General features: G+C 56.0%; 1 protein-coding gene across 17 annotated transcripts in view; it reads left to right on the top strand.

Annotated features, from left to right (window-relative positions):
- Tle3 (TLE family member 3, transcriptional corepressor) overlaps window positions 1-14,557 on the top strand; it is a 45,961-nt gene extending 31,404 nt beyond the window's left edge. For 5 of the 17 annotated variants that reach the window (XM_074061960.1, XM_074061945.1, XM_020162341.2 and 2 more), the window contains 12 exons: window positions 3,254-3,373; window positions 4,310-4,360; window positions 4,892-5,044; window positions 5,810-5,951; window positions 6,466-6,665; window positions 7,427-7,503; window positions 8,382-8,631; window positions 9,004-9,251; window positions 9,999-10,146; window positions 10,829-10,979; window positions 11,720-11,796; window positions 12,620-14,557. In XM_074061960.1, the coding sequence (XP_073918061.1) occupies window positions 3,254-3,373; window positions 4,310-4,360; window positions 4,892-5,044; window positions 5,810-5,951; window positions 6,466-6,665; window positions 7,427-7,503; window positions 8,382-8,631; window positions 9,004-9,251; window positions 9,999-10,146; window positions 10,829-10,979; window positions 11,720-11,796; window positions 12,620-12,727 (1,725 nt within the window). In that variant the 3' untranslated portion in view covers window positions 12,728-14,557. The remainder of the gene's footprint in view (window positions 1-3,253; window positions 3,374-4,309; window positions 4,361-4,891; window positions 5,045-5,809; window positions 5,952-6,465; window positions 6,666-7,426; window positions 7,504-8,381; window positions 8,632-9,003; window positions 9,252-9,998; window positions 10,147-10,828; window positions 10,980-11,719; window positions 11,797-12,619) is intronic. The other 12 variants (XM_074061961.1, XM_074061956.1, XM_074061955.1 and 9 more) reach the window with 3 other exon arrangements.
- Window positions 14,558-15,045: the final 488 nt, after the last annotated feature.

The following is a 15,045-nucleotide window of genomic DNA, read 5'->3' as shown; positions in this document are numbered from 1 at the left end:
ACCTTCAGTTATGGAAACCCTTTATCTCTCTAGGCATTTAGTCCATCATTTGTTAAATGAAGACCTTGGCTGTAGCTCCCTTTTATAGGAAATTATCAGCCTGAATCACCCTCCGACCAGCCCTGCATCTCTTCCAAGGGGCTTTGTGCAGTCACTGGGCTAAGCCCCACAGCTAAGGACCCAGCTGTTCCCCCACCCTGGGCCATGGTTCTTTCCTACCCCATAGTGTGAACGCCTGCTTCCAGCATGACCCTGAATCTTCATTTCCTTACTGCTGGAGGTTTCTCCCTGTTCTGAGCTTTTACTGGGTTTAAGAAAGTGCTAGCAGGCAGGCATGAAGGCCAGGCCGCCTGTGTGTCTGCCAGCTCTGAGATTTGTTGTAAATCTTTCTGATCGCACTGAGGCTCCAAGGTTCTGTTTCAAGTGAATAAGCCTTCTGAATCAGCGCAGTGGAGTCTGGATAAAAAAAATCCTCCAGCGATTAGCAGAGCTATTTTATTCCTCATTGCCACCCTTGTATCTGGGGCCACCTAATCTGCTAGGATGGCTTTGGTTATTGCCTCGTGTTAAGTAGGACTTGGAAGGTCAGGCAGTTAACCAACCATCCAGACAGCAGCCTTCTCGGGCAGCTCCCTTGTCCCCACCTGCCTTCTCTTCCGAGCCCTCCCTCCACCCAGGCTGAGATTTCAAACCTCCCATTAGCAGTAAGGCTGCTGACTTCTCTCACCCTGCCTATGTGCTCGGAAATCCTGGTCCCCATTTGGGCCCAGGAACAGCTAGGTACTGAAGAAAGAAATAATTGAAAATCCATTTGATGACTTCAGTGTCGCTCCTCAAACACTGACATTTTGGGGAGGCAGTTTGCCTAGGTAGAAGTTAGACTGGGTTGGAGCCCCTGAGGCTTAGCTCTGGCCCCAGATCTGTGACACATTGGTAGCTCCCTTGGTCTCTCTGAGCTTCAGTTTTTTTATGTGTACCATGGGAATTATTCCTGCCTGGCTGGCCGTCTCGGTTCTGTTAGGAAAATCCCTCCAACAGGATTTGGGTGTCATTACCTGGTTAGCAGCAACCTCCCCCAGGTAGATGGGTGTTCGAAGCCTCCTGCCTTTGCTCCATCCTTATTTCTCTTTGCTTTTAGCCTTGTGCCCCCCCATAGATGAAAGCTTTCTGCTAGGAGCCAACAGGGACCCCCCAGAGTAGACTAAAGCTAAGCTGTCCACCCCACAATGCACACTGACACCCAGGCAGGACAGACTCAGAGTAATGGGGCTGCTGGAGAATGAATCAGCCTCCATAGGGGGCTGGGCTGTGTGCTTGTGGCGATGGTGTTGGACAGTGTAGACTGAAATAAGCAGCCTTTGGAAACCAGGTTGTCAACAGACGAGGCCTAGGGCAGGAAGGACAGGGCTGTGCCGTAGCGGGAGGGGGACGGGTGGACAGGCTGGAAGCTGTCCCAGAGGGGTTAGTCTGGAGTCCAATTAGAGGTAGCTTCATTCATATTTCCTTGCCTAGCCGAAGCAATAAAAAATACTTAGTTTTTTTGGCCGCCTGCCAGTCAGAGGCGGGCTGGATCGATGCCGCTAAACGCCTGACATGACTGCGGTAGCGGAGGGTTTTCAGCCTGGCTGCATGAGAAGAAAGAGCTCGCTGTTCTCCCAGGCCGCGTGCGGGGCCCGTGCGGGGTCGCGGGGAGCCGCGAGCAGCCCCCAGCCCCCAGCCCCGGGGGCTGCGGGCATTTCTGCTTAGCACGGGGTGGCCGCCACCGTGGGAGGAAATGAAATGACGGCGATTTTTCTGCCGGAGCCTGCAGGAGCTAATTGAATTGCGGCCGTGCGCGCATCACCGCTGCTCCGGCCCGGCTTGTGGGGAAGGTGGAGCTGCAGTTCCATTATAACCTCCATTTTTTTCTTCAAGGCTTGATAACTCTGCCATTTTAATTTGCTTCAGGCAGAAACTTGGCAGGGGAGGGCTGCCCAGAAACCAGCTTAGGAAAGGAAATTAAGTTCAGAGGCTGGCTCCCACACTGGTCCCCCAAATGCCACCCACTGGCTGTCCAGCCCGGTCCTTCCCTCCCCGGGCCCCCTGGCCCCTGCCCCCGATCCCCGGGCCAGCAGCACCGGCCTGCTGTAAAAGGGGGGCAAGAAGTGAAGACTGCCCATGCTTGCCTTTGATGCTCTTCTCTTCTGAACCGATGTCTCTGTGTCCCCATGTGACCCCGTCATGTGTCTCTGCTCTGCCAGGGCAGTAGCCCAGCAGGCATCTCTCTTCCCTGCAGCTAGACTGAAAGCTCAAGGAGGGTAGGAAGTGCGTCTTGCTCATCCTGTCAGGGCAGGTGCTTAGAAAATGGTGGGTGGGCGAGGGAGGAAGTGAAAGAAAGCATGGCTTAGGCTTATACAGGGGGATCTTCAGCAGCATCCTGGAGGGGCCTTGGTCCCCCCAAGATTTGCTCATGGGGATCTTTGCTAGCATCAGCCACGGGATGCCCTCAGCTTCCAGGACGGCTGTCTTCACACTCAGGGAGAATCCCTTCAGCTCTTCCTGCCTGAAACCCTGGGCTTCCCCGGTGTTGCCTTGCACACATCCCCAGCCCAGATGTGTGCTGGGGATCCCAGCACAGAGGGGATGGATGATTCCATCCCCCAGACAGAGGGGATGGATGATTCTGTGCCCTCAGGCGGTTTCTGTCTTTCAGAGGGAAAGGCTTCCTGACTTGGGTGTTTTGTCCCTCTAAGTTGCTGGTGGCCTGGTGGTTGGAGTTGCAGGGTACACAGCTGCTCGTGCACACTTAAGACTTTGCTGGCAGCTGGCACCCTCCGTCCCTGTCAGTCACCAATTCCTGCCGGGCTCATGATGAAGCAACAACACTCAGTGCCCTGCCAGTCAGTTCTGACCCATCTTTCAAGACGGTGCAGATTCCACTGTCCCTCTCTTGAGCACAGACGTGTGGCAGGTGCAAGGGGTAGTGAGCCACACAGAGCACGGCCTCAGGCCAGGGGGCGGTGGACTCATGGCCAGGTTAATTATTCAATGAGCAGTGCTTTGCTCCCGAGAGAATGTAGATGCCTCTGGGGACCTAGGCTGTGGAGTTGAGGAAGGTCTGCGTATCTAGGCCCTGAGTAAGCCAGGTCTGCAGACACAGGGTGGATGCTCTCTTTCCTCCTCTGGCCCCTTTGTCACCTGCACTTAGCTGTATCAGAGACTGTGTGCAATGTTACTTCACAGTTTTGACCTTGAACCCCCTTCTTGCTTGCAGAATAACTCGGTGTCACCATCAGAAAGCCTCCGTGCCAGTGAGAAGCACCGGGGCTCTGCAGACTACAGCATGGAAGCCAAGAAACGGAAAGCAGACGAGAAGGACAGCCTGAGCCGATATGTACGTCCCAGAACTTTTCGTTGGGTGGGACAGGGCCCCAGCTGTGGCCCAAGCATTCTGGGGGTAGGGCAGTGAGTCTGAGAGGGACAGGTGGGACAGTGACCCTGGAGGAGGTTCACAGACACTGCAGGCAGGTGAGCCACTGTGGAGGAACTGCACACAGAGGCTGTCCCAACTGCTGTGGAAACTGGGGAGAGCTGTGGGCTGTTCCAGATGGCCAGTAGTCTCAGCTACCACCACAGTGCTCCAAGAGTGCCTCTCTGCTCCAGAGGATTACCCTGGCACCCCCACATGTTGGCCCTGCAGCCCTCATAGGCTGCCCCAGGCATTCGGCCACTCAGTCGTGGCTTTAATAACCTGATAATTTGATGCTCCTGGCACCGGAGACCCCAGTGGCAATGTGGCTGTGTGTCTTCTTTTGCCTGGTTGAGCAAGGGTGAGAGCTGGGATTCACGGGGCTTGCACCAGGCCCTGCCTTGTGACTTTGGACACATTGCTCACATCCCATAGCTGTGACTCTGTGAGATGAGGCCAGTCACTCACCACAGAGGGTGAGGTGCCGAGAAGAGGGTTGCACACCACCTGGCGAGTGATGGTGACATAAAGCCAGCCGGGGAGGAGGCCTGCCTTTAGAGAGACAAGTTAAAGGACCCAGGGGTATGGTAACGGCAGGTGTTGGCAAGGCTACCCTCTGAGCATGGGGGCAGATACGCCGTAGAACCCAGGAGGCTGGGCTGGAAACAGCCGAGAGGAAGGCTGACTTTGACCCCTGAGCACTACTTGTGGAGGGCGCAGTGGTTGCTGCACGGACTTTGGGCTTTGCCCAGTTCAGATCTTGACTGGGGGGTTTGGCAGGGAGTGGGGTGGGAGGGGGTGGCTTGGCTGTGGGGAGGGCATGGCCTCTAAGTGGCCGGCTGGCTTGTTTCTTGGTTGCAGGACAGTGATGGTGACAAGAGTGACGATCTGGTGGTGGATGTTTCCAATGAGGTAAGGGCAGGCCCATGGTGCAGGCTGGTGGCTGGGTGGTTTGGTATGGTTTCCCCTGGAGTAAGGTCTGCTTTTTCTGTTACCTGAGCCTCTGGTGTTGGGGCATCAGACAGGACAGGCAGGTCAGGAGAAATAGGGCGGGGCTTTGCCACATGGTGGCTGAATGTTTGGGTCCTGAGAGATCATGGTTAGGAATTGTCTGCTATTCCCCTAGTCCTCCAGGTCTGCTCTGTCACCTCACCTCATGAAGTGAGGCTTCAGCCTCAGCAGGAAAGCACTTCCCTACACAAGGCCAACACCTCGCCTGTTGGAGTCCTGCACTGTGTTTTGGTCTTGTGTAGGTCACTTGCTCCAGCCCCAGACCTTGGTCTCCCCCATCTCTGACTCAACTAGTTGCCCCCTTTGTTGGAGCCCTCAATCTTTCAGCCAGGCTCTTCTTCCACCACCATGCCTCTGCCTTCCCAGTCCCGAGGCAAGGAAGACCCTAGGCTGGCTGTGGTCACAGCTTCTCTACACTGCTTGTGTTTTCAGGACCCTGCAACGCCCCGGGTCAGCCCTGCACACTCCCCTCCTGAAAATGGGCTGGACAAGGCCCGGGGCCTGAAGAAGGACGCCCCCACCAGCCCCGCCTCTGTGGCCTCCTCCAGTAGTACACCATCCTCTAAGACCAAAGACCTTGGTCATGTATGTGGGGTCTGCCCTGGCATCTTGAGGTGTGGGGAGGGGGTGCATGGAAAGTGGAGGTGTGCGAGGGTCCGAGCTGCAGTGGTGGCTGTTGGAGGGCAGGGGGCAGCGGGGAGAGAATACAACTCTGGGGGTTTGGCCCCAGGTTTAAATCCTGATCTTGTTGGGCATGTTGGCTATGCCTGCAATCCCAGCTACTCAGGAGGCAGAGAGAGAGAAGTTTGAGACCAGCCCTGGCAAAAAGTTAGCAAGACCCCCCTCCTCCCCCGCCAACCCCACCCACCTCAATTAATAAACCAGGGCTGGCGGAGTGGCTTAGCAAGCATGAGGCCCTGAGTTCAACCCCAGTACCACTTGCCAGTAAATAAATAAACATGTAAATTGTAACGACTGAAAAATACAATGAAAAATAAGCATGCATGGACACGTGCCTGTGGTCCCAGCTATGTGGGAAGCTGTAGAAAGGAGGACTGCAGTCCAGCCCGGCCTGGGCAGAAACACTGAGCCCTATTCAAAAAATACATCCTGATTATACTGCCTTTTGGCTGGACCCCACACTAGTTAGTGAGCATTTCAGAGCCTCCGTTGCTGCACTGAAAATAGAAACTCTTGCTGTAGTCCCTCCCAGACTGATTGCTATTCAATAGCAGATCCAGAGCTTGGGATCAGCGCTGGGCTTCATGTGGGACTGGGGCTGTTTTGTACCCAGGTCTCGGGGAGAGAGGCATGGCTTCTTCCCCTAATCCCTGTATCTTTCTTCCTTAGAATGACAAATCCTCCACACCTGGGCTCAAGTCCAACACACCAACACCCAGGAATGATGCCCCCACTCCAGGCACCAGCACAACCCCAGGGCTGCGGTCAATGCCCGGCAAACCTCCAGGAATGGACCCGATAGGTATAATGGGTAGGCACCATGGGGCTGGGTTGATCTGATGGAGGGAGCGAGCTGAAGGGTCATGGATGGTGTCCAAGCCGGGGCTCTTTCAGGGTCTGTCTTTGGAGACTTCATGCCAATTTGAGGAAGAGTTGGTCACCTGGTCCTCCAGCACTAATGTCAGGGAATATGGGGCCACTGCTGGGCTAGGCATGTGGAAGGAGCTGTCAGACGGGTCAGGGCACTAGTAGACCTGTTTCCGCCCCTGTCATCGGTTTTGTGAGGCTCTGAAGAAGCCACCACTTTTGAGCCTCCATGTCCTGCTCTGTAAGAAAAGAGAAGGACACATCTCTCAGCTCCAATTTTGGACCTCCGATGGCACCCAGTGGGTGGGTTCAGTGTAAGGACCACCTAGAGCGGGCAGCTTTGGAATCCAGAACGATTGCTGCTGGACAAGGAGGCGGCCATAGCTTTGTGTGGCAGGAGGGGTGGCCCACTTGTTCCCCGGACAGCCACCTCCCCACTGATGCTCACCTCCTTGTAGCCTCGGCCCTGCGCACGCCCCTCTCCATCAGCAGCTCCTACGCGGCACCCTTTGCCATGATGAGTCACCACGAGATGAACGGCTCCCTCACTAGCCCGAGCGCCTACGCGGGTCTCCACAGCATCCCACCCCAGATGAGTGCCGCTGCTGCCGCCGCAGCTGCTGCCTATGGCCGATCGCCAATGGTGAGCTTTGGAGCTGTACGTAGATCTTTTGGCTCCTTTTTGGGGGACTGGGCAGGGGGTAGGGAGCTGGTGGGGGTTGGGGTGTGATGTTCCCTGCATGCCAAAGAGGCCCTCGGGGTGTGGACAACGGGCAGCTGCCCTGTGGCGAGGACAGTCATCAGAACCAGTTGAGACGTGGTTAAAAGGGTGCAGGCTGTGGATTGGCAGCCCTGGCTTCCTAACCCTACTTGCCCGTTAGTTGCCAGGCAACCTCACCCAAGTCCCACCCCTTGCAGTCTAGGACTTGGGGCTGATCTTTGCTTCCTGGGCTTGAGAGGGGTAGCGAGCCCAATGAGAGTGACATCCATGGAAAGTGGGACAGGCCATCAAAGCCAGAAGCCTTTGTTGGTGTGGGTGCACATGGGATTGGGACTGGCAGAGAGGCCCTCTTCCAGGGCAGTTTCTCTCCAGGCTTTCTGTACCTGAGACAGCTTCTACTCCACGGGACAGGCCACAGGACACCAGGGAAGGAGAAAGGTGGGGCAGGGTTAGCTGCCTTGCAGGGTAGGGAGGATAGTGATTTAAGAACTAGGGGGTCTGGACTGCCACCTAGTCCCTGCCACTGTCCTGTGCAGGGCACTTGGCCTTCCTGGCCTTCGTTTGCTCTGAAACAGGCTCTGCTTAGCTCTTCTGTGGAGAGGCTAGTCTGGGTGGCAGCCCCAGCGGGTGGCAGGGGAGAAGAACGTGAGGGGATATGTGGTGACATGCTGACTGAGAGCTGCTTGCTTTCTTTGCAGGTTGGTTTTGATCCCCACCCCCCCATGCGGGCCACAGGCCTGCCCTCCAGCCTTGCCTCCATTCCCGGAGGGAAACCGTAAGCTCTGGCTATGTTTCTTATCCTCCCTGGGGCAGGCAGGGAAGAACACACACCGCACTTACCCCCATCCTCTAAGCACAGGCTCGCCCCTGTGCACGTGCCCCTGGGAAGGCCTCTGTCACTCCCTATACAACACTTAGGCCAGGTTGCAACCCAGGAACCTGCTGCCCAACCACCCTCCTGATCGCCCTAGAGACTCCTCCAGTAGGACAACCGGGACTGCTGAGCCCAGTCCGCGGAGGCGGGGGCGGGGAAAGACTTGTCCTCACCAAAGCACCCACAGCTTCTGTAAGCCTTGGGAACTCCTCTGGCTTCCACCTGCTGGATAGACCTCCCCATCCCTGGTGGTCATAGCCCTTCCCTGCTCTTCACAGAGTCCGTTGCCCCTTGCCCTCCACTTCTGTGGGTGGTTGTTGGAGAGGTGGAAGGTCGAGCAGATGTATGACGTGCGAACGCTGCATTGTGCTTCCACAGGCTCACAGCCATGGAGAAAGAATCTTGGTGCCACTGAGAAGCCCCACTATAACCTACAAGTTCAGCCAACCAAACCGACCCCTAGGTCTCTGATGTGTCCCCTGCCGTTAACTGCCAGAGGGGCAGGCAGATCTCCTCCCCAACCCCACTGGCTCCCAAAGCAGGAAGTGGCATTTAACTGGGTTCCTTCCAGGGTTGGCATGTCTAGGGACTTTATAGATGGTGGCAAAGGGCTGTTCCTAGGCACCTGTGGGCCTGAGAGCTGGTTTGGAGCAAGGCTGGCTATATAAGTGAGAGCAAAGGTTGAGGTTGGAATGCTAGGCAGTCCCCACCCTGGTGGAACTACAGGGCCCCAGAGGTGGGTGCCAGGAGTGACAGCTCCCCCGGTCCTCGCTTTGCAGAGCCTACTCTTTCCACGTGAGCGCCGATGGGCAGATGCAGCCGGTGCCATTCCCCCACGACGCCCTGGCAGGCCCTGGCATCCCCAGACACGCCCGGCAGATTAACACGCTGAGCCACGGGGAGGTGGTGTGTGCTGTGACCATCAGCAACCCCACCCGGCACGTCTACACAGGCGGCAAGGGCTGTGTGAAGATCTGGGATATCAGCCAGCCGGGCAGCAAGAGCCCCATCTCCCAGCTGGACTGCCTGGTGAGAATGCCTGGTGCAGGCACCTCCTCCAGCTGGAGGAGGAGACAGAGGAGAGCAGGGCAGCCTGGGCCACAGGGCAGAGCCACATAGCCCTGGGTTGGCTGAGCAGCTTTGGGCAAGCCGGCAACTTCTCTGAGCCCCAGTTTTGCCTTCCACCTATAAATGGGGTTGACCCCCACCTGGAGTTTGTTTGTGACAAATGTCATGGAAGACTGAAGGGGTTTGAATTTGAGGAATGGAGAAGTCTGGCAATAGTGTTTGAGGGGAGGTTGTGCGCTTGGGTGGCAAGGGTGCTGGGTGCCACCTGAAGTGGCTTTCCTGGTCCACAGGAGAGGAAGTGGGCAGTGCTTAACCCTGCCATTCTCCCTCCAGAACAGAGACAACTACATCCGCTCTTGCAAGCTGCTCCCCGATGGGCGCACACTGATCGTGGGTGGCGAGGCCAGCACACTCACCATCTGGGATCTAGCCTCACCCACGCCGCGCATCAAAGCCGAGCTGACGTCCTCTGCTCCTGCCTGTTACGCCCTGGCCATCAGCCCTGACGCCAAAGTCTGCTTCTCCTGCTGCAGCGACGGGAACATCGCTGTCTGGGACCTACACAACCAGACCCTGGTCAGGTGAGTCTGGCAGGAGGGAATGTCCGTGCCTTGTCCTAGGGGCTTTACAGTCATCCAGCCTGGCAGCTTGCTCTGATTATGCCCCTCCTTGATTGAGGGGCCATGGAGGGAGGGTGGTGGGGAGAAGGCAGAGCTCGTGTAGATCTGCAAGGGTGGAGTTCTGGTCAGTGGAGATGGCAAGGTGGGAGAAAGGCCAGAACGTGGGGCTTGGGATCAGAGTTTCTGAGGTTGAGTCCTGGTTCTGTGAGGACCTTGTGCAGGTCACTTAATCCCTGTGTAAACTGGGGACAGTGTGTAGTGTCCTCTTCTGAGTCACGCCGAAAATGCAATGGTGGACCAGTGCAAGGGGGCCAAAGCAGTAGCCAGCCCCACGTTGGCACATCTTTGTCAGTGTAGACTGAGTAGCATAGGCTGGCGCGCAGAGGACGTGCCGAGGACGGGCTGAGGAGCTGTGTCCCGCCCAGAGGCAGGGGCCTGCTTTCTCCTCGTGAGTATCGTCACACAAAATTCTCTAGGGCCTTCCTCACCGTCCTGAGCCTCCAGTTCTACCTCTCCCGAGCAGGTGGGCTCCCTGAAGGGCTCACCTGGAGGACTCAGAATCAGGAGTAACCCCCCTTTCCCCAGGAGGCCTGGCCCAGGGCAGCACCTCTGAGTGGGTGTGAGAGGGGCCCTGGCTGGTGCGTGCTGCCTCCCTAATGGGCCTTGCTTTCTTGATGTTCACCCTTCCTCCCTGCTTGGCATTCCTAGGCAGTTCCAGGGCCACACGGATGGGGCCAGCTGTATAGACATCTCCCACGATGGCACAAAACTGTGGACTGGGGGCCTGGACAACACCGTCCGCTCCTGGGACCTGCGGGAGGGCCGGCAGCTGCAGCAGCACGACTTCACTTCTCAGGTTCACAGTCCGAGACCTCCCTCCCCTGGAACAGTGTGCTCCCCTCCGCTCTGGGGCCCCCACAGAACTGCCATTGCCAAGGGACTTGGGACCACTCTGAGACATCTGGGAAGGCTTTCTGGAGGAAGCAGCAGTGGAGTAGAATGGGCAAGGCCTTGGAGTTGGACACACTTGACCCGTCTGTGGGGGTTCACTCCTGGCTCCGCTACTCACACCTTGTTCTAGCTTTCCTCATTCATGGGATGGGGGTGATAGTAGCTCCTTCCCAGGTCGGGTGTGAGCACCTGACACCTATCCTCTCAAAGCCCCAGCCTGAGCCTGGCTCACAGGCAGAGTTCGGGAAATGCTGGGTGTTGACTTGTTTTCATTACTCACTTGACTCTTCACTGTTAGTGTTCTACTTACTGACAGTTTTCTGAAGTCAGTGGCAGAGGCTGCCCTTGGAAGTGAGGTGTCTGTGGACTTCTGAGTTTGAACCCTGGCTCTGATGCCTACTTTGTAGAGTCAGCAACCTCCAAGCCCACTTCCCTCACCTGTAGAGAGGGGTTTCTGGGGCATTGGACAGCTAGCTATTGGACTTGGTTTGCAAAATGGTGGGGTAGGACTGGAAGGGACCAAGCTTTGGGCCCTGAGCACTGGGCCCTGCGGGTAGAGGATGCTGAATTATCTGTGTTGCCTGCAGATCTTCTCGCTGGGGTACTGCCCCACTGGGGAGTGGCTGGCTGTGGGCATGGAAAGCAGCAATGTGGAGGTGCTGCACCACACCAAGCCTGACAAGTACCAGCTGCACCTGCACGAGAGCTGTGTGCTCTCTCTCAAGTTCGCCTACTGTGGTGAGCAGGGGTCCAGGCCTGGTGTGGGTGGGGGGCAGGCCCTAGCCAGCGGTGTGGTGAGGTGCCCAGATCATACAGGAGTTCAGTCCAGCAGCGAGCCTGGCCGGAACCAAACCGCCACCCTCAGCTGCTGCCCCAGCAACACCCAGTGTGGATCTTGTCATCCTCATCCTGTCCCTCAGACTCGCATGTCACTCTGGGGCACTGGCTCTCAGGCACTGCCCAGAGCCTGTAACTGACAGCCTTTGTGGACAAAGGAACAGGACATGGTCTGTACCTCTGGGGGTATAGCCACAGTGGTCGCCATCTGATAGCTGCTCTTCCGCTGTGGGCTGTGCATCCATGCACACATCTCACCCTGTCAGAATCCTAGCGGGTTTTTCTCTGTGACTGGGAAGAGTACGGTGCCCAGCATGTGTGTTCACATGCACAGAACCCTAGCGACCTCCCGCTGACCCACTGTCCTCAGCGGGTCTCATATTCTTAGGGCCTTGCACTTTCCCGTACTTCCTGTCACCTTCTAGCAGTAGATTTAGAGGGGCCAGTAGGTCTGAATGGCTTCACAGGAATCTTTGGGAATCTTTTCCCGTCCCAGCCCCTCTGGCCCTCTCGGAATAGCAGAGAAAGGCATCCTCTAGGTGTCCATGTGTCTCGCAAGTGGAGACTCGCACTGGGGGCATTGCCATGGCAGCCAGCTATGTCTGGGGTGAGTCTGAGGGCTCCTTTGCCTCCACCTGCAGGCAAGTGGTTTGTGAGCACTGGGAAGGACAACCTCCTCAATGCCTGGAGGACGCCTTATGGAGCCAGCATCTTCCAGGTATGTACCCCCTCCCCCCCCCCCCACTGGTGTTCTCTACTGAGTCAGGATGTGACTGCCAAGATGGGAGTGGGGAGCAGACCAGCCTGGGCCCCTTCCCTACCAACTTGATGGGATGGGGACCCAAGATGGGTTCTCCAGAGCTAGGGCTTGGGAACTGCAGTGGTACACACAGACTGTTGCCAATGGCCTGTGCCCCTCAGGGTGAAGGCTTTTAAGCAGGGATTCATCTGGCACCAGCTATTGGCACTGGCCTGGCGTTGGGCTCTCATGGTTGGTGCTCTGGGCAGCTGAGCACAGGGAGTGACTCTTTACAGCCAGTGGTACCCATTCAAGTTAGGGCCATCCTGGAGATCCATCCAGTGTGAGGTGTCCCTCCAGAGGGACATGGCTTCTTCTAAGTTCTCAAGGTCGGGGACCCACATGCTGTCTCCCCCTCTCTCTCTCTCTCTCTCTCTCTCTCACACACACACGCATGCACTCGCACTCGCTCTCACACCCACACAATCACAACGAGCCACTTCTGACCAGTGCTGACATGTCACACACATCCCTCTCCCAGTCTCTGGCTGCAGTGAGTGCCTCAAAGCCCAGGTGCTGGTTCTGGCTCACAGGCTGAGCTCTCCTGGTGGTGCTGCAGCTCAGACCCGCGCCTTCCCGTTGGTGAGCTTGGGAGAGGCTGCAGTGGTGACTTCCTTTCTGAAGACCTCTCTGGAGCCCGATCGGCCTTTCCTTTTGGAGAGGCTCCAGCTGGCACCACCTCCCACCGTCCCGCAGGGTGGCTTCATTCACCCCTTCCTGCCTCTCTCTCTTCCTCCTCCAGTCTAAAGAATCCTCGTCTGTCTTGAGTTGTGACATCTCGGCGGATGACAAATATATTGTAACAGGCTCCGGTGACAAGAAGGCCACAGTTTATGAGGTCATCTACTGAACAAGGACTCTAACAGGGCTGTCAAACTCTGGGAGACACCGGCACGGCTCTGACAGGGACACCTGGGCGAGGACCTGAGGATGGCGGAGGAGGGCCGTGAGCAGGCAGTGAGTCCTGGGGCTGCTCCGACAGGCAAAGAAGATGTGCCAGTCGTGCCCTGGACTCCTGGCATGGATTGATGTGTCTCGCAGACTCGGTGGATTTTCTCCTCTTCCCCTTACCAATGCTGGCAGATGCTACAAATAGATTTATTTGGAAGCCATGGCTCCAGTTCTCCCACAGACCCTCTCCTGAGTCTGTCTCTTCCTCCCCTTTTTTTCTGACCCATCCCCTTCCTGCCTTGGGTTGGGGACTCTGGACCACGTTGTTGTGCTGGGGTGGGGGGTCTTGTTCCTGATCGTGCAGGGCACAAGGTTTGTGAAAATGTAAATAAGACTCCTACTGTGGACTGGCCAGTGGGGGAGGAGCCCCTCCCATAGGAATCTCGCCCTGTATTTCGCCTGCTGTATTTGAAGTCCACTCACTGCAGTGGCTCCTTTTTCTTTTTCTTTTTCTTTTTTTTTAAACAGGAGTTTCCATCGGAGAAAGGTGACAGAGGGGTGCAACAGAAAGGGGGTGGAGTGGGTAGAGAAGGCCTTGGGTGGGATAAGACCCTGCAGCCAGAGACCAGCCTGGCCATGAGGCTTGTCCAGATGGACTGCCAGCGAGCCAGACTGACTGATGGACAGTGCTGAGATGGGCTGGGCTGACATTCACAGGAAGAACGGGGCTTTTCTGTGGCGCTGTCTGCCTTGTGTCTCCCTCTCTCAGGCGTCTGTCTTGCTCTCTCTCTCTGTCCTCCTGGGCCTGTCTTTCTCTTCGGTGCACATTCAGTCATTGTGGTGAGTAATGGAGGGTAATGGAGGTTCAAAGGAACCCCCCTCTCCGGCTCTTCCACTGCAGCCTAAAAAGGACCACACGAAAGAAAAGAACTGGCAACTCAGCTCAGGGAGCTACCAGAGAAAAACAGCAACTGGTGTGGGTGCTTCTTTTTTCTTTTTTCCTTTTTCTTTCCTTCTTTCTTTCTTTCTTTTTTTTTTGTAATAAAAAGAACTAGAAGTGATTTCCTTTTACAAAATGCCTTCCTCCTTTCTTGCCTTCAGCCCGTCCTTCCCTAAAGGGGAACCAGTAACCCCAGGCTTGTGAGTCAGGTCATTTGCCCCTCACCCCTCCTGGGCTGGGCAGTGGGGCTAAGAGCCAGAGGTGATGTGGCCTGGTGGTCTGTGACTCTTACAGCTTTCAGCGTCTCCACTGGGTCCCGGTGGGTGACAAGTAGAATATCGTCTCCTGTAGGTACCTCTTTCTGGTACCGAATGTTCTGAGGTATTAGGATTTTGTTTGGTTTTGTTTTGGTCTATTTTTGTTCTTTAAAGAAAAGCTAAAGGTCGTGTGAGCCCTGGTGGTGGGCTCTCCGTGGATGTAGTGTATGGAAGAGAATTTTTATACTGCATTTTTATGGATTGTTTTATAATGGGGGATTTGGTCTGGCGAGAAGGGAGGAGGGGTCCTGGGCCACTTGGGCGTCTTCAGTTGAGCAGCTGCTCCCACGGTAGGCAGAGGTCTGCACAGAACGCAGACCTGGCTTGGCACCTGTACCGCTCTGACGGGGTGTGGGGCTTCTGGAGTCTTTGTCTCTCCTCTCTTTCTCTCTGTCTGGGTCTCAGATGTTCCTCTGCCTCCTCTTGTTAAGGCTGTAGCCGGAAGGGAGGGTGAGGGTAGAAGAAAGAAAAGCAAAATGAAGTCATTGTAATGAGCTGCTTTTATATTTTTAAAAGTTGCTATTTAAACGTTGGTTTGATTGTTGCGTCTTAATTGCTTTTCCCCAGTGTGTCAGTTGCGCTCGAGGGAAGTAGGGCCATGGTTGACCTGGCGTTGTGCTCCCCTGTCACAGAGCCCCCCACATCTGTAAGCAACTCCGTGTCAAAGCACTCCCTCTGCCACCCTGTCCCTTGGGGGACTACAGGGAGGGCTCTGCAGTCCTGAGCCTGTGTCACCTACCCAGTCTAAACACCGTGCAGCAGTGGGGTGGGACTGGGGTTTCCTCTGCACAGATGGGTGAAACAGGTCTCTGAGGGGAACACACAGTAGGATAACCATATTGTATGGCTGTCCACACAAAGCTTTTTGTGAAAAAATTAAACGTAACGGACTGTAAATGAAATGTCATAGTGTCTCTGAACATTGGGACCCTGAAAGCACTCATCTTTTTTCAGGTTTTTAACACATTAGGCACGATGGTAGATCCTGTGTCTGGATCACAAAGGTGTGACTTTGAATGG

The sequence above is a fragment of the Castor canadensis genome, chromosome 19, assembly GCF_047511655.1.
Source record: "Castor canadensis chromosome 19, mCasCan1.hap1v2, whole genome shotgun sequence".
NCBI lineage: Eukaryota > Metazoa > Chordata > Mammalia > Rodentia > Castoridae > Castor > Castor canadensis.
This window is presented reverse-complemented; position numbering and strand designations above follow the sequence as displayed.